Below are 17,607 nucleotides of genomic sequence, written 5' to 3'. Positions count from 1 at the left end.
AGGAAGGGACCGATGCTGGAGCGAACAGTGCTTGCCGCCTCTGCAGTATTTGATTACTTTATGGGAGCTAGAGCTTAGGATCCTATTTTTTAAATTTGCTTCACATGCAACCAAGTTTTACTCTGCTGTAGTTAACATATTTGTGTTTTGTTTAATTTAATAACTTATTTTTTGAGATGGGTACTACTTTCGCCCTCCATGCGTTTTTGGGGATTCTGCTTTGTGCAACATACCAGTGCTTGGAGTGTCCGTTCGGCTGCGAGTGTTTTGCTGTCACTCGCACGGTGAAATGCGTTTCCAAGGATCTGCTCTCGGTGCCACAAAGTATTCCAGGATACACCAGGACTGTCTTTATCACAGGGAATAACATTCAGCAGATTGCACCTGACTCCTTCACAGAGATGGAGAATGTCACCAACGTTATTTTAAGCAAAAATAGGTGAGAATATCCGTGATCTGTCTGTTGCATTACTGTATATTCAGCCATATTTGGAGAATATGAATTTAACTTTGTCGATGTGCATCTGATAAATAAAGGGTCTATGTCTGTGCCGATGAGGCTTTAGTTTGCTTTGACAGCACTGTGACTGGAAGTGTGAGGATGATAGTAAATGTTACAGATGTTACATTGTTAGTCGTCTTCACAGGATTAAAGAGCTGGAGTCCCACAGCTTCTCTGCCCTGGTCAACCTTCGTTTCCTGGACCTCAGTGGGAACCAGCTGGCTCTCATCCACCCCGAGGCCCTCAGCATACCCGGCAGTCCCCTTCAGGAGCTCAACCTGAGCCGCTCGCTCTACAACTTCACCGCCCTGATGGACCTCACCACGGCCCTTCGCTGGGGGGGCCTGAGGGGGCTCCTGCGCCTTGACCTCTCTGGGAACCACCTGGCCCTGCTGCCCCCGGGGATGTTCTCTCACCTCCCCAACCTGCAGCAGCTCTTCCTTGCGAACAACTCCCTGGTGTCCGTCTACACTGGGACCTTCTCCGGCATGAACCACCTGGAGGTGCTGGACCTCACACAGAACGCCTTCATGACATTCAGGGCCGATTCTCTGCAGGAGCTGGAGAAGCTCGGCAACATCCGCATCCTTCTCGGTAACAACCCCTACACTTGCTACTGTGAAATCCGTGATTTTGTCACCTGGCTGAACGAATCCAGAGCTCAGCTGGATGTGGACGCTGTGAGATGCTTCTCACCGAGAGCGTTGACCAACACCCGGCTGCGGGGGCTCAGTGTCCAGGCCAATGGGTGTGTGGTCCCAGTCCAGGAGGGGACGGCTGACCTCACCCTGCAGACATCCTATGTTTTCCTGGGGCTGGTGCTGGGGCTCGTGGGGATGGTGTTTCTGTTTGTGCTCTACCTGAATCGCGAACGTATGAGGAAGTGGATCACCGAAATGAGGGAAGCCTTCAGAGAAGTTCTGGAGGGATACCACTACCGCTATGAAATTGACTCGGACCCCCGGCTGGGCCACCTCCCAGCAGACAACACCGGCAGCAGGACACAAGGGCATTTAAAATCCGCTTTGTCACAGCAGCTGCCGAGTGACACGTGTATTGTCCAGGGTCCCACGGACATGCAGGTTACAAAGGTGGCCACGTCCTCCCCAGGGCATTTATGATCGCTCAATGAAACTAAAATTATCTGACATAATATGAGCTAGATCTAGATATAAATAGTTTAGGACAGAACATGTTTAAATTTGTTTTATGCTTTTAATCTCCTTGTACATAATGCAGCTATGACACTTGATTCTTCCACAAAAAGTGCCTTTGTGTTTTTGAGGCACTACAGCATTACAATGACATTAATATTGTATGTTTGTTATAACTTTTATAAGAATTTAATACATATGCTACATTGAAATTACATTAGAAAAACATGTCAGTTAGGGTTTAAGTGTTGTGTTTTTTCCATTATTTCTTTATATATCTGGACATTCAGCAAATGCCAGAGTAGCATGGAAAAGAATGTTGACCTAAAAAACTGTAATCCATACACACCTAGTTGTTTAAGAATAAGTATTTATTAGATTTTCTATACTTTCATATAAACAATATCAGTCCTTATATTCTATTAGCTGTGTATCTTTAATTTGCATAGTCTTCATAGTGGGACCTGTATTAAGATAGTCAAAGGATTAGAAGAAGGCAGCGTATGAAATGAAACCTGTATTTACATTACTGGTAAATAAAACCACATCTATTTAAATATCTTGTTCACGTCTTTTATGTGACGGCAGCGAACCTGCTCCACACTGTGCAACACAGACGCTCATTTGTTCCCCAGGTGAGGCGGCCCTGCTATTTCGATCCACACAGTGTGTGATTAAGTGTTTCCATAGAGGGAAAAATAGGGCAGAATGAAAGATATTTGGAAATACACCTGCTGGCTCTGCAGCTGTGCACCTCTGTCAGACCTACCTTACCTTGTGTGTGTGTGTGTGTGTGTGTGTGTGTGTGAGTGTGAGTGTGTGTGTGTGTGTGTGTGTGTGTGTGTGTGTGTGTGTGTGTGTGTGTGTGTGGGTGTGTGTGTGTGTGTGTGTGTGTGTGGGTGCGTGTGTGTGTGTGGGTGTGTGTGTGGGTGTGCGTGCGTGCGTTTACAGCATTCTGTTATTAAAGTGATTAAAAATTTTATCGAACCTCTAAATTTGGCAGAACTTCTACCACCTATTCATTGTACAATATCTTAAACTATGTAAATTTAAGAACAAAAATAGATAAAAAGAAAATTATATTAAATTGAATAAATAAATTAAATTGAATAATTATAAACTAAATTAAATGAAGTGTGCAGTTCACTTCTGCACAGGAGGTGCGCAGTCCACTTCTGCGCAGGAGCTAAATTTAAAAAAAATTTAATAAATAAATAAATAACAGAAAATAAATGAGAAGTACATTTTCACCACTTTCTAATTCAGAAAAAGCCAATTCATTTGCCTGAATAATAATAATAATCCTCACAATTTCAATAGGGCCTGTCAGTGCTCGGGCCCTAAATATACAATTCCTCACCAGCTGTTATAGTATTGTTTTTTGGTTTTTAAATCTCTTTCTTTTTTAAATCTGTATTACTCATGATCGAGACAACAACAACATAAATGTGCAAAATGTAAATAAAATATACAAAAAGATTAAAAATAAAGAAACAATTCCCACAATATTTATAAAAACTTGTGTTTTTCATTATTTTCTGTTTTAAAATCCCTTTCATTATTTTTTTTATCTTCACAACAGAGATTACACAAACATCAATATGCAGACTTAAAAAAATTCTAAAGAGAAAATAAAGAAACCCTTTCAATGCCAATGGATAACATAAGTTCAAATAAAATATTCATATTCTCACTGTCATAAGCTGTTTTTAACAGCTCTTTATTTTGAAATCCCTCTCCTTCTTCTCTGCTCTTTTCTCCGCCTCGCGTGACGTCACACGCCACCTGTGGGTGGGAGCAGGTATGACGCGGGACTCACTGTCGGCAGGTAAGAGACAAACACTGGAGACTCGGCTCCTCACGACTTCTCCTCCACTCTCCTTTTCCCCGGGAGAACAAGACGCTTGTGTCTCAGCGGTGCCCGAGTCCGGCGCCTCTCCCCCGGCTGTGTGAAACGAGCGAGTCGCTGGAAGTCGAGTCACCTGGAGGAAGAAACCTGTGGGCGGCAAAGAGACGTTTCGTTTTCTCCCGTTGAACCAGAGTCACAGGGAAGTTTTCTCCCGTTGAACCAGAGTCACAGGGAAGTTTTCTCCCCGGGACTTCCGCGGTCTGCTCGCTGGACGAGTTGCCTGCGGTGAAAGACTCCCGCCGCTGTTTCCTCTTATGCGGTGAGTTCACAATCTGGTGAGTTAAATGAAAAACGGATCAAAGTTGAAGGAGGTTTGGTGCGAAACAGTTTTTTTTTCTCCTGCTCATTTCACTGGAGGCCAAACCAGCTTCCAAGGGCGCGACGAAATGGCCCAAAACATTATCAGGCCAGCAATCAATCCAGCTGGTCTGGTTTATTTACATTCTGCTTTATTTACATTCTGAGGGTTACATGGGAACTCACTCTACTCCACTGAAGACTCCGTGTCTCCTCCATGAATACAGACTGTTTTCACTACACTCTGGTTCCTTTTGATGCTGCAAAAACCTGTGTGGCAACAACAGGGGCAGTTTGACTTTTTACATCTGGCTATTATTTCTGTTTTTAAATATGTTTATTGGGAAACCGATCACATAACAGAGAAATCAACAATCGACAGTTATGTTTCCTTTGTTTTTTTACAGAAGGTGAAAAAGTAATCCCTGACAAAAAAGACTAATGACAAAAAAAGAATAGCAAGTAAACAAGCAATGCCCTCTGCATCAACAAAACAGATGAAACAAAAAGGACAGGACAAAAAAGAAAAGAAGAAAGACAACAGTGTGTACCTTCCCATCACCCCCCCCCCCACACCCCCAACTAGGGACTCAATCAGATTCTCATTGGAGATGAGAGACCAAAAGTTGCCAGATTTTATCAAAGTCCCTCAACTTGTCTTTCAGAATAAATCGTATTCTCTCCAAATGTAAGGTGTCTGTCAAACCAGTCAACCAATGCTTAAATGAAGGGACCTCCCTCTTCTTCCAGTTAAGTAGGATCAGTTTTTTTGCTGTTATAAGGCCGTATGTCAGAAGGTGCTTTTGTGCACTATTTAGCTTCCTTAGCCCCTCAGAACAATGGCAAACAGGAAAAACAACAAATTATCATGTTGGTTTTCTAAGACTCATCTATAATATGTTGATCTGACCAGGAGTGGATTATGTGTGTGGATTGTAGCAGGAAGATATTCTTGCAAGTACATGTCCGTTATAAACGCATTTTCAGTGGTATGGGATTGTATTTTTATTAATATTGTATTTATTCAAAGAGCTTTTACTTGTTGAGATAAGTTTGGATCTAGTTGGATCCCCAAAATCAACGAAAAGAAATCAAATATTTCATGCCAATAGTTTTGAAGTTTGGGGCAGAGAGCAAACTATGAGATAGAGTAACCTCCATGGAGTCATTGGCTATTATTTCTACATCCTGTCTGCGTGTGTGTGTCCCTCCCCAGGTCCCGGGCCCTCTGAGCCATGCCTGGCCACAGCACAGGGGCTCCCCAGGCGTCCCGCCACCACAAACACCACAGCTCCAACTCCAAGGCAGACAAGTACAGGCAGAGCCGGACCATATCCAGGGAGAGCCAGGAGTCCTACAAGGATCCTCATGGGGAGCATCTCCACGAGCCGCACGCCGACCACTCCCGGTGTCCGGAGAACAAGTATGGCCGCAGCAGGGGCCACGCACGCAACGGCACGGCCCGGGGCTCTGAGACGATAGGATTCATCCCCGGGTCGGCAGACAACACGCCTGCCACCAGACAGGCCTGTGGCTCCTGTGCCTCTATGGGCTGGAGCAGCTGCAAGGCTCTTATCTGCTGTGTGCTGACCTGTGGATTTTACGGCAGCCGGGAGCCGTGCCTGCCGGTTAACGAGAGCTCCACAGACAATCCCCCCAAGATGAGCAGCGAGCCTCACCCCACCAACCGCATGGCCGTGTCCAACCCCACCTGTGGCATTCCCCTGGAGTCCGGCAAAGTCCCCAAAGCCTCCAAACTGCCCACGAGTGACAGCTTCCGCTACCCTGATGTTCGCATCGCCGGCCAGACGGTCAGGTACCCGGTGGCTGCGCCCAAACGGACCCGTGCGCCGGGCAGAGGGGAGAGCGACCGGCCGGTCAGCAACACCAGCCTGTTGTCCCGGGACGACTACGACCTGGACGACCTGAGCGACACGGGCACGGACATTGACTCGCTCATCACCAAGAAGCTGCTGGAGCTGTACGCCCTGCACCAGATCGACCAGCTGGCCAAGTGCACCTCGGACTCGTCCTTCTCCCGCAAGACCATCGAGATCAGCGAGCTCATCTACAGCATCGCCCAGGACTACAACCTGGAGGAGCAGGAGGCCGAGTGCAAGCTGGTGCACGGGGTCATCCGCATCAGCACGCGCAAGGGCAAGAGAAACAAGAGCCACCAGTCCACGGGCCAGCGTCCGAACGGGAGGAGCGACGGGACTCTCCCCGACAGCGGCAACGAGACCATGACCAACACCTTCATGAGCAGTGACTGTAAGAATATCAGTTAAACCAATAAACACTAATGATTACTACTGTTTAAGCAGTTATACCATGTGACAACCTGGCTATTCGCCGCCTCCAGGCTGCAACCGACTTTATATTCCGATCAACTTACCCGACTTCCTTTAATGACTCATGGCGTCTGTTGGAACGCTGCTGAAAACTCCTTTGTTTGGCTTGTACTTTTAATACTCTGATATGCCCGGCATTTTGTTCAGCAATGACCTAATAACAATCAGTTAGTCTGAGGCAAGCTGATACAGGCACCTGCTGTCTTCCTCCAGCATGTTGCACAATAGACAGGATGAACGGATTAATAATAAAAATCAGGATGTAAGGTTTGTGTTGAAGCTCCTCGTCTGCTTCATTCCGTGTGTTTTTGTTTTGTCTCCTGCTGCAGTTCCGGAGGTGAAGGTGTCAGAGCAGACGCCGTCGGACGAGCTGGCGAGGAAAATGAGACATTACAGCGGGAAAAGTGAGTACGTGTGGGAGTGTCCCACATCGGAGGCACTGAACCTTTTGCATCTTCCTTTTGAGTGGAAGACAAATAAGCACATCCGAATCTTTAAAGTTGCAGTGTGTGGATTTGAGTGACACAAAGTGGTGAAGTTGCATTTTGCAGCTGAACACCTCTCACCTCATCCTCCCCTTCCAAACGTGAAAGGGAACCTGTGGTAGACTTCAGTTGTCATAAAAACTCAAAGGGTGTTTAGTTTGTCCAGTCTGGGCTACTACAAGAAACATGTAGTTTGATGTTATATTTAACTATAAAGGGCCATTCTAGGGTAAAGAAAACTACAATTTGTATAATTTAGATGAAACGCACTCGTTAAAACATCACTAGGATTTTTTCATATTCAATTTCAGTCACTAGATCCCTTCCTGCGACTTCCTTTTGAGTGGAAGACAAATAAGCACGAAAAATAAGCACATCCGAATCTTAAAGTTGCAGTGTGTGGATTTGAGTGACACAAAGTGGTGAAGTTGCATTTTGCAGCTGAACACCTCTCACCTCATCCTCCCCTTCCAAACGTGAAAGGGAACCTGTGGTAGACTACAGTTGCCATAAAAACTCAAAGGGTGTTTAGTTTGTCCAGTCTGGGCTACTACAGGAAACATGGCCAACCACCCCCCGATGTTATATTTCAATATAAAGGGCCATTGTAGGGTAGAGAAAACTACAATTTGTATAATTGAGATGAAACACACTCGTTAAAACATCACTAGGATTATTTCATATTCAATTTCTGTCACTAGATCCCTTCCACCTAAATCTGACAGACTGGACCTTTTTTTTTTTTGAACAATGTTTTTTTATTAATTTCCAATAAGAACTTACAAAACACATTGACACATGCCACACAAGTTGCACAATAAAATGCAGGCGAACTTCACTGCATACACATACATACAAAAAATAAAATAAACAAATAAAGATAAACACGCACACAAACATACATGACTGGACCTTTTGATTGTGTTTACACACTTCATTTTGTCCTGGTCATTGAGGTCTAATTACCATCTTTACCTGTGAGTGAACCAGTACATGAGGCTCAGTCCTTGCAATCCATTGTACCTGCTGCCGCTGCAGGCGTTCTCTCACCCGCTCTCTGCTTTCCAGTAGCATACCACTCTTTAAACATTGAAAGCCCCGCATTCCTTTCCTTTTCTCTGCATATTACAATCCTGCGCTCATTAGCCGCCTCCTCCCCTCATCTGCCACCTTACACCAACCTATCAATCTGCCTCTTTCTTCCCTGCGGCTCAGCGGTCACGCCACACACCGCCTGTTAAAAGCTTGCAGATCAGGTCACATTAAATATATGCCACATAATGTCCCCCCCTGGTTTATTATGTAATTTTAGCAAATAACTTGGGTTACAGGTTGATTACCATACAGCTCTCTCCCTCTCCCTCTCTCTCTCTCTCTCTCTCTCTCCCTCTCTCCCTCTCTCTCTCTCTCTCTCTCTAATTTTTTGTTGTTGTTCTGCAAAGAGGCTGCTAAAAGGAGTGGGTGTCCTGTTACGTGTCTTTGAATGAGGGTACACCACATTGTGTTTCTACAACTTTCACATCTCAGCCCTGGGGATGTGTCAAGGTCCTGGAATAAACTCCACATTTAAAACCTCACCTTGTTTGCATGAAATATAACTACGTACTGTATAGTGCTTTTTTTTTGCTCCTCTAAATCTGCTTTCAGACCTGCACTGAACTCCAGATAATAATCACTGGAAGGGCTGTATGTAATAAAGCAAATGTTGAATTGAGAGGCTCTGCCAGTCCCCTAGTAAAACACAACAGGAGAGCCATCAGAGGATTCTGTGTGAGTTAGCGGGCTTGTTGATGACTCTTCTACCATGCAACAGATGCAAAAAGGAGATGTAAAAGGTGCCATACACAAAGAAGATCTAGACGAAGATATCAATAGAGCTTTTGGTGATAATGGCCAATGCCAGTGAAGATGTTTTGCAAACAAAACCGTGTGATCTCTGCAGCAGAATTTACACGTTACGATTTCTGTGTGGTTGAATGCGTCTGGGCGGAGAATCTCCTTGTTTGTTGTTCACTTGTCCAGACATTCTGGAAGTGATGATTGCTAACATTGTTGTTTGGCCTGGCTCAGGTTGAATCCTTTGAAAAACAAACATACAGAGAATTTATGCTTTGATCATCTGGTTATCTGGAAAACAACACAAACACAACAATGTACTCCACAGGTTTGCCACCCTTTTAAAAAGAAATCTTACACACAGTATATGTTACCATTTAACCTGTGGGACTAAACATTTTGAAATGTTGCCAAATTGCTACTTGTAGTAAAACTTGCTACTACAGTTTTATTTTGGTGAAACTAATATAATTAAAAAACATGTTGTCGTATCATGCTCGCCGATTTTCTGCAACATCAGCAGCTTTCCCGATGCTTATATCATTGTAGGAAAATCTCTTCATTACTTCTAAGTTTCTTTTTGTTTTCGGTGCATTAAAACTTGTATTTTCTCTCGTAGCGTACTCCAGCACCACCACAGCCTACTCACCCTACCACCCAGACACCAACTCCTCGGGCGCTCCTCTGCTCCTCTGAGGGGGGGAGCACAGAAGAACAAGTACCTACGCTGTCGAGGGATGTAGGCGTCAAGATGGACAATTGAACCCCTCCGCTGTCATTTATGCTGTTACTGAGTGGAGCAGCTTTTGCGCTGTTGAACTCTTCCTTTTAGTGGTCTAATGTTTCGTTAAAATTCAAGGACGATTTAATCTTTCCAGCAAATGTGCCACTGAGGAAACTTCTTTTTGAATACAAGGAAAGACAAAGTGTTTATGTATTAGTACGCAGTATTTGGAGCTGTTTTCAGAAAAAGAGACGTGACTACACTCCATGCAGTCTTAGCAGTCAATGTAACCGTCCTCATTCTTGCCTGTTATTGTTTGTGCAACGTACGTGCAGGTTTATTGACTCCTGCCATTTAGACTCCTTAGAGACATGTTTTGATCTGAAAACTGTTGTTAAGCCATATTTTTTTGGGATGTACATATTTTTAAAGACCATGTTACTTCCTGGGTTGTTAAACCATGTGTAGCATTTGGCCACAGCTTTTTTTTTATTCTCGAGATAAGTGCTGTTTTTAACTAAATAAAATCTCTGTGCTTGTTTATACCTTTTCAACTGTATTCGTCAAGGAAATTACATCCATCAGCCACAACATTAAAAACAGGTAACTGGTTATAATGTTGTTGCAGGTTTATCTACAAACATGCTTGAGAATTAACTCTTTCAAAACAGGCTGTGGATATAAATGAGCCACTACATTAAACCGGTTTCCTGATTTAATGTTGTAGTTTGTTCTGTCACCTTGTTTGTTTTGTCTCTCTACACAAGCTGCACCATAATGTTGTCTAATTTGAGCTAATGCAGCTTTGATTATCCTAAATTATCATATTTCAACAAGTCAGATTCACAGTGGAGGTCCTTAAGTCTTCTTTTCTTCTTTATCTCTGGGATTACTGTTGTCTAGCTCTTCTCCCCTAGGCCACTTCGTGCACCAGGCTGCCTTTTTCCGCCCTCAGCAAAAGAAGGAACTCGTTTGGCTGGTTCTGACAGAAAGGAAATAAAATCCTGGGGTTTGTCTTTGTCATTTATTGCAGAGGGAAGAAGCAGTGCAGAAAAGCAGCCGGATTACTGGAACCTGACTCAGAGTTTTACTGTGGATCAAATGAAATGAACTGTATTTTAATCCAGTAATGGGTTCTTCAAGATCACCTCCCTCTTACAGTAGGAAGCCTTCAGTCGACAGGTCTATTGTTGTTGATCCAAACATCTAACGCACATATTTAAAACCAATAACACAACAAATGTAATTAACTTAAATAGAAATTGCTACACTTGCATATTATCAGTTGGGATTACATTCAGATTGCTATTCTAATTCTCAGGAATATGTATGTTTTGTGCAGCAATGTCACAACTTCAGCCTGAAAACCTCCTGCAGGACAGAACAAGTTGCACCATGTGATTGAGACAAAAATACGTAAAACATTTTCCCACTCATCCGTTAGAAAAACAATTTCCACCCAGCAAATCCCAGTAAACTGAAAATGAGCGGTTTGTCTGTGTTGTTCTTCACCGAAACGTTGTGATAGTAGATCTTCTTTTGTGTTTGCGTCGAGTCGCAGTTAACCTGTGTAACCCCGTTTCCTCTGGCTCTCTGCCCCCACCAGCACATTCCTGTTTTACCTGTATGAGTTGTCATGTTTAAAGTCTCAAAGTTTCACAACGAGCATACCACAAGCCAGGTGAATCAAGAGGGCTTGTTTCTGTATCAAATACAGCCTGAAGCTTGTCTGAAGCAGCAGACCAACATTTTTAGGACACCTGGTTTAGCAGTCAACTGCTTATTCAACTGTGATTGATTGTTTGGTGTAGGGCTTTTATTTTGGTAAATGGTTGTGGTTGGTTTTGTGTGTGTGTGTGTGTGTGTGTGTGTGTGTGTGTGTGTGTGTGTGTGTACGTGTACGTGTACGTGTACGTGTACGTGTGAGTGCGTGCGTGCGTGTGTAAAGTCAGGTCTTAAAAGGGAGTAAACACATGGTTACTAGTAACGTCCACAAGGGGGAGACTAAGTACAACTAAAGAAAAAAAATGCTGCAATATTAGTGGTCAAAAAGTTCAAGAGATGGGATTTTTATATGGCAATTATTTAATTAATTAATATGGAGTTTATTAGTGTTTCCTCATGGATAGAAGGTTCCCAGGTCGAGTCCCTGCTTTGTTTGTCTGGGCCTTTTTGTTTGAAGATTACATGTTCTCAAGTTACTGCAGGTTTTTCTCCGGGTACTTCCTCCCACAGTCCGAGGGAGTAATTAGGTGTGAGTGGTTGTTTGTTGTCCATATATGTTGACCGGGTAATACGCTGGTGTCCAGGGTGTACCCCGCCTGTTGCCCACTGTCAGCTGGGATTGGCTCCAGCTCCCCCTGCCACCCTCAGAGGATCAGCAGAATTGATGGATTTTATCTATATAGAACAATGACGTCATTCACAAATTCACACTAATACACATTTATGCAGCACTTTAAGTGTCTTGCCAAAGGACACTTTGGGCATCTGGACTGGAGGAGATGAAGATCAACCCCTTAAATGGACGACCCACTCTACCTCCTGAGCCACAGTCGCCCTGTTGAAAGTCCGTATCAGTAGGAATCAACAATGTTAAACAAACGATTGGCTGCACAACATGTCAGCAGTAACAACAAACAAGGTGTTTGAACAGAAGCACAGAGTTATTATCAGGTGCTTAAAACAAATATTGTTTCAAGTTTGGCTCCTTTGACAAACACTGAGACAGGACTTCACCATTAGGTTTGTGTACAAAAATATATTTATTAGAAATGTTCTGTAAAGGCAGAAAAACCTTATTTACAACAGTGACGTAAAAACAGAAAGTATTCAACATGAGAAACAGTGAATGACCCGTCTGCAAAGTCACATCTTTGCTCTTCAGCACCTAAGTCTTTTCACACTGCGCTAAAGTGACCTCAGCTTCAGTGTCATTGGGAGAAATTCAGAGTTTCAAGCTTCGAATTCGGTCAATCCTTATCGTCTTTATCACAAGTGCTTTTCTGTCAGACTTTCATGAGGGAACCGTTGCTGAGTTCGGTCAACAGAAGAGTTCAGCTTCAGCTCTGTGGGAAACTCCACCCCCCCTCCTGGACGGTTGCCGCTCTTCTATCTGCAGAAAAGCATGTCGACCAGCAGCTCCAGCAGGTTGGCCTGGCCTATCACGGGCCGGAAGAAGAGTTCAGTGATGAGGCTGGGCGTGATGCTCTGCAGCAGGGAGGCTGTGAGGAGGATTCGAGCGAAGCGCTCCTGGCCTGGCTGGACGAGCTGCACCACCTCGCTGAGGGCGTGCTGAGCTTCCTGTTGCAGGCCTTCCACAAAGAGAGCTGCCTTTAGATCTGGTACATCTGTTGGTGATAAAGACAGGAAATTAGTTATTTTGTCAGGTAGATTTTGAGATTGAGAATTTCAAATGTTTTTGTGTAACTTCTTAAATATGAGTACAAAACAAACCTGGGTTAAATATCGTGGTCCCTTTGAGGTATGCATACTCCTTTGGACTCAAATCCAAACTCCAAAACTTTTTTAGGCAGGACTTGAGTTTGCTGACTCCGGCCATGGTGGGCTGATCTCTGTCCATGTCAAGCTTCTCCTGGTGGTTGAGGAGAATCTTTTTCAGCATACTGTCAGCGGGGGTGTCCGTCACCTCAAAGTCCACGTGCTCCTGGGCCAGACCCAGGATGAAGAGCGGTGCCCAGCAGCTCTTCAGCAGGGAGAACTGGTCATTTGGCGGCAGCTGGTTGAAAGCGGGTAAGTTCTTCATGAAGTGCACCGTTTTCACCAGAACGGCCGAAGCTTCTTTGCAAATCTCCACAGGCCTTTTCAGGCACACAGTCCGCCGCAGCTCACAGTTGCACCTGTGAGGCACCGAGTTGTAGTTGAAGTTGTTGTCAACGGCTTTGCTGTTCTCCATCTGACTCAGGATGTTGTAGAGGATAGGGTTGGACAGCCTGTCGCTGCCGGCAGAGCAATGACATCCGTTATCCATTGTACAGCTCGTGGAGATACTGCTCAGTTAAAGGTGCGTCCTCTCAGAGGATGAGCCGGCGACTTCTGCTGCCGCTGCCTCCACTCGTCCGTGTATTTATACGACCAACCCACCCTGCTCCGTGGACCTTGACTTGTCAATATAGCCTCAGTGAAAAACAACCGTGTTCTCTGCCAGGTGACTGATGGAATAACCCTGGGAAACCGATAAGCTTTTCTCAATGAAGGGGACCTGGTGGAGTAACGCCTGGATATCAATAGGGCTGGGCCTTATCTTGTTACCGGTGTCATTAACCCAGGCAGTACCAAGTCACCAAGGACTGCAGAGGTAATCAGCCCCTCGCTGTGTCCCTGCACTCTGCCAGCTCACACCTGGAGAGCTGGAAAGAGGCCAGAGCGGAGAGCAGGGCATTGACCTGTCAGTTAACTCCTCTTTCTCTTACTGTAATCCCACAGCAGCACTGGGAGTCATGAAAAAGATAATTGTGGCTGAAGATTGTTGTGAAAGTGCTCAACACAACCTCTTTTCATTTATATGTTTTTGTCATTCATGAAGTAAATGAAAATCAATTATCAGGTGTTGCTACAACTCAGGTTAAAGTTTGGTTTTTTTCATGTCGTATACACAGCTACATTGACTGTACATTAAAAATGTTTCAAAAATACATTAATGGACAATAGGATCAAATGAGAGAGGAGATTCTGCTGCCAATCATCTGTCAGGTTAGATTCGTGTAAAGAGTTGTGATTTTCTATAAAACTTAATTTTTTTCCTCAGATGAGTAAGTTGTGTTTTCCATAGGTTTGCGGTGGTAGTTTTTACCACTGTTCAGTGAGAGTGCTGTAAGCTTGATGGAAAGACTGTAAAATCAGATTTTGAGAAGTTTGTAAAAATACATATCTCGGGATAGATTGTGAAAGCAGCTCCATGCCTACATACATTATTGTGACCTGTGTCTCTGCTGTAGTTCATGTTCCATTTTACGGGTGCTTGTGGGTTTTTATATTTTTTTCCATTTGTTTCCATCCCTGTCTGTTTAACTGTTGGTTGGTTTATTTTCTGCTGAACGGATTTCCATGAAGCTTGGTGGAAGGGTGGGACCTCGGTATGGACAGAACAAATGACATTTTCTGGATAAAAAGGAAGATCCTGGGATAATTTTTCTCTTTCTTTACCATCACAAGAAAGGGCTTTTTGGACGTTTTCCCAAATTGCCAAAAACGAATTCATTCATCTTGATGAGAAAATGCAGGAAACTGATATCTATGAGTGTGTGAAATTTGGTGCAGCTTGATAGAACTGCTGGACCCCACATTTCAGTAATAAGTTGTAATACAATTGCTGCATTGTTAAAAAAAACTGAACTTTATATGCATCAGGTTACAGTGATGTGGAGTCCAGATTTGTTTCACTTTTTTTTACTTTGGTCACGACTCATGAGGCCAGAATCTGAAACCAGAGAATCCAGGGGATTTCAGTTTATGGCGTCCGTAACAGGTGGTGCAATGTCCTGCTCCAGTCATTTAAACGAGTTTATCCTAATTTATGATCTCGTCTGTGCCTGGCACTGAGGTTTAAGACTGATAAGCTGATGACTTCATTGTTGTCACAAATAAACAAACAGCACTCCTTCCACTACACACTCCTTTTAATGTGTACATTTAACTCTAGGAACCTACTAAGACATTTATCACATTGTATAGTGACAGGTGACTATTTATACCACATCATGCTCTTTAGTTTTAATGCTGCTCAAGCCAAGAAGCTGCAGAGGAAGATGTGAACCACAGAGCAGTGGAGTCAAGGTCAGTCCCTGCGGTGAATGACTGCAATAAAGAGATTACATGCCAGACAAAACTGGCAGCGCCAGTCACCGAATGTTTGTTTTACTCCGTCGTTCCATTTACTCATTCTTTCGCAGGTTACTCCAGGATATGTCTCCCAGCCTCATGTTCCCTCCTGGGGTGATCTGACCATGATACCACCGGATTGATTATTCATGGGAGATGTGACACATTCATAATAACAGGAGCTCAATCAAATGTGGACAACAGGCTTGAATAAAACAATGCATTTATTTTTCTCTTTGAGAATGTGGTACCTTTCTGTGAAGTGACCTATAATGCACTCGGCCGCCCTCGGACATCATGAAGCGGGCTGACAGTTGTAAATGCTTGTGATAAGGTGTGTGTTTATAGAGGTTAGGAGCAGGCAGAGACGGACACGGAGGACAGACGCTTATCTCCACCAAGACAGTAAAAATAAAATGGCCTTCATTCCAGAAGTGGAGCAACTGTTGTTTTTTCTTAGCTCAAGGAATTAAAAGAGGTCCGGCTCTGATGAAATGTGATGTAATGGCAGGCACCTGCTGTTATCATTATTCAAACACATATAAACTGTAAAAAAATATCTTTAGTTATTTTGCTGTAATAGTATAGCAAAGTTAATGCTGTGTGAAATATATGTTTTGGACAATCACTGGATAATTTGGAAGAGAACTGCGTCAACACATCCCTCACATCCCCTGTGCTTTGCTTTTCTTGTCAGCTTTCCCACCAAATATTGACTTTGGTTTTCCCCTGTATGGTTTTTTGTTTCCCCAGGTCATTGAAATCTCGGTGTGACCGTTTAACTTGTGTGCGTGATGGACACCATGTCTGGAACATGACACTTGACCCTGACCTCATGCTAATACAGCCCAGGTTCATTTTTCACTGGGTCATTGACCCAAAGGTGACAGTTATTACCGCAGGTTCATTTCAATCCTCGAGGGGGCAGGAAAAAAAATCATTAAATTACAGAGGAGTACAAACTGTTGGAAGTCATATCAAATGTTTATATGTACCTCTTCACTATAAAAGTTATATGTAAAGTTATATAAAGTGAAACTTATGAGGACAATAACAGAAAACTCCTATGTAGTAAACAGACCCAGAATGTTGAGCTCACATTTCTAAACAACCGAATTAAAATCATTTTCTCTGTCAGGTTTTCAGGACTTTTTTCTTTACTTTGTCCCTAAAGTACCTCTCGAAGCACAACTGAGATGAACCCTGAACACATATACTCGGGGTTATAACTAAAACCTATGTACCCAGATCTATCATGTACTGTACAACCAGGTGGAATCATTGCTTGGTTACTTTTAGTGTTATTTTGTTATACTTAAGTTAGATGTCGCCTAATATTTTACTATCACAAATTTTTAGTTTGGCAGATTTTTTTCTGCTTTGTGTTTAGAGACACTGAGGTATTTGAGAAATTAAGATTGTTTTTTGTTAAAACAGAAATAATGATTTTGTAAAATAACTTTTATTTTCCAAAATGCAAGGTATGTATGTATGTATGTATGTATGTATGTATGTATGTATGTATGTATGTATGTATGTATGTATGTATGTATGTATGTATGTATGTATGTATGTATGTATGTATGTATGTATGTATGTATGTATGTATGTATGTACAGGACTGTCTCAGAAAATTAGAATATTGTGATAAAGTTCTTTATTTTCTGTAATGCAATTAAAAAAAACAAAAATGTCATGCATTCTGGATTCATTACAAATCAACTGAAATATTGCAAGCCTTTTATTCTTTTAATATTGCTGATTATGGCTTACAGCTTAAGAAAACTAAAAAATCCTATCTCAAAAAATTAGAATATTTCCTCAGACCAAGTAAAAAAAAGATTTATAACAGCAAAACAAAATCAAACATTTGAAAATGTCCATTAATGCACTCAGTACTTGGTTGGGAATCCTTTTGCACGGATTACTGCATCAATGCGGCGGGGCATGGAGGCAATCAGCCTGTGGCATTGCTTAGGGTTTATGGATGCCCAGGATGCATCAACAGCGGCCTTTAGCTCATTTGCATTGTTGGGTCTGGTGTCTTTCAGCTTCTTCTTCATAATACCCCACAAATTCTCTATGGGGTTCAGGTCAGGGGAATTGGCAGGCCAATCGAGGACAGTAATGCCATGGTCAGTACACCAGTTACTTGTGGTTTTGGCACTGTGGGCAGGTGCCAGATCATGCTGGAAAATGAAATCCTCATCTCCATAGAGCTTTTCAGCAGACGGAAGCATGTAGTGCTCTAAAATCTCTTGGTACACAGCTGCATTTACTCTGGACTTGATGAAACACAGTGGACCAACACCAGCAGCTGACATGGCTCCCCAAACCATCACTGACTGTGGGAACTTCACACTGGATTTCAAGCAACTTGGATTTTGCTCCTCTCCAGCCTTTCTCCAGACTCTGGCGCCTTGACTTCCAAATGAAATACAACACTTGCTTTGGTCTGAAAAGAGGACTTTGGACCACTCTGCAACTGCCCAGTGCTTCTTTTCCATA

The 17,607-nt window shown here is 43.2% G+C and overlaps 3 protein-coding genes across 4 annotated transcripts; 2 read left to right on the top strand and 1 right to left on the bottom strand.

Moving 5' to 3' along the window:
• Positions 1 to 176: 176 nt before the first annotated feature.
• On the top strand, positions 177 to 1,623 carry LOC133014567 (trophoblast glycoprotein-like). The gene is made up of 2 exons (XM_061081832.1): positions 177 to 439; positions 648 to 1,623. Exons 1-2 carry the CDS (start codon positions 177 to 179, stop codon positions 1,621 to 1,623), a joined length of 1,239 nt encoding a protein of 412 aa, XP_060937815.1.
• Positions 1,624 to 3,505: 1,882 nt separating this feature from the next.
• kdf1a (keratinocyte differentiation factor 1a) lies at positions 3,506 to 9,977 on the top strand. 2 transcript variants are annotated; one of them, XM_061081992.1, is made up of 4 exons: positions 3,506 to 3,824; positions 5,079 to 6,133; positions 6,543 to 6,617; positions 9,154 to 9,977. In XM_061081992.1, exons 2-4 carry the CDS (start codon positions 5,098 to 5,100, stop codon positions 9,228 to 9,230), a joined length of 1,188 nt encoding a protein of 395 aa, XP_060937975.1. In that variant the 5' UTR covers positions 3,506 to 3,824; positions 5,079 to 5,097; the 3' UTR covers positions 9,231 to 9,977. The 2 variants fall into 2 exon arrangements, with proteins under 2 accessions (XP_060937975.1, XP_060937974.1); XM_061081991.1 differs by having other exon boundaries at positions 3,506 to 3,840.
• Positions 9,978 to 11,999: 2,022 nt separating this feature from the next.
• Positions 12,000 to 13,304, bottom strand: nr0b2a (nuclear receptor subfamily 0, group B, member 2a). Its single transcript, XM_061081993.1, has 2 exons — positions 12,715 to 13,304; positions 12,000 to 12,608 (listed from the first exon to the last, which is right to left on the bottom strand). Exons 1-2 carry the CDS (start codon positions 13,247 to 13,249, stop codon positions 12,370 to 12,372), a joined length of 774 nt encoding a protein of 257 aa, XP_060937976.1. The 5' UTR covers positions 13,250 to 13,304; the 3' UTR covers positions 12,000 to 12,369.
• Between the last annotated feature and the right edge of the window lie 4,303 nt (positions 13,305 to 17,607).

The sequence above is a fragment of the Limanda limanda genome, chromosome 11 (genome assembly GCF_963576545.1).
Source record: "Limanda limanda chromosome 11, fLimLim1.1, whole genome shotgun sequence".
Taxonomy (NCBI): Eukaryota; Metazoa; Chordata; class Actinopteri; order Pleuronectiformes; family Pleuronectidae; genus Limanda; species Limanda limanda.
This window is presented reverse-complemented; position numbering and strand designations above follow the sequence as displayed.

What these genes read in the sequence shown, in the direction of transcription:
- LOC133014567 (XM_061081832.1), top strand. Translation starts at nt 177, where the DNA reads ATGGGTACTACTTTCGCCCTCCATGCGTTTTTGGGGATTCTGCTTTGT. An exon ending in GTTATTTTAAGCAAAAATAG is followed by an intron (nt 440 to 647) that starts GTGAGAATATCC and finishes TCGTCTTCACAG; the next exon opens with GATTAAAGAGCTGGAGTCCC.
- kdf1a (XM_061081992.1), top strand. Translation starts at nt 5,098, where the DNA reads ATGCCTGGCCACAGCACAGGGGCTCCCCAGGCGTCCCGCCACCACAAA. An exon ending in CACCTTCATGAGCAGTGACT is followed by an intron (nt 6,134 to 6,542) that starts GTAAGAATATCA and finishes CTCCTGCTGCAG; the next exon opens with TTCCGGAGGTGAAGGTGTCA. An exon ending in GAGACATTACAGCGGGAAAA is followed by an intron (nt 6,618 to 9,153) that starts GTGAGTACGTGT and finishes TTTCTCTCGTAG; the next exon opens with CGTACTCCAGCACCACCACA.
- nr0b2a (XM_061081993.1), bottom strand. Translation starts at nt 13,249, where the DNA reads ATGGATAACGGATGTCATTGCTCTGCCGGCAGCGACAGGCTGTCCAAC. An exon ending in GACCACGATATTTAACCCAG is followed by an intron (nt 12,609 to 12,714) that starts GTTTGTTTTGTA and finishes TATCACCAACAG; the next exon opens with ATGTACCAGATCTAAAGGCA.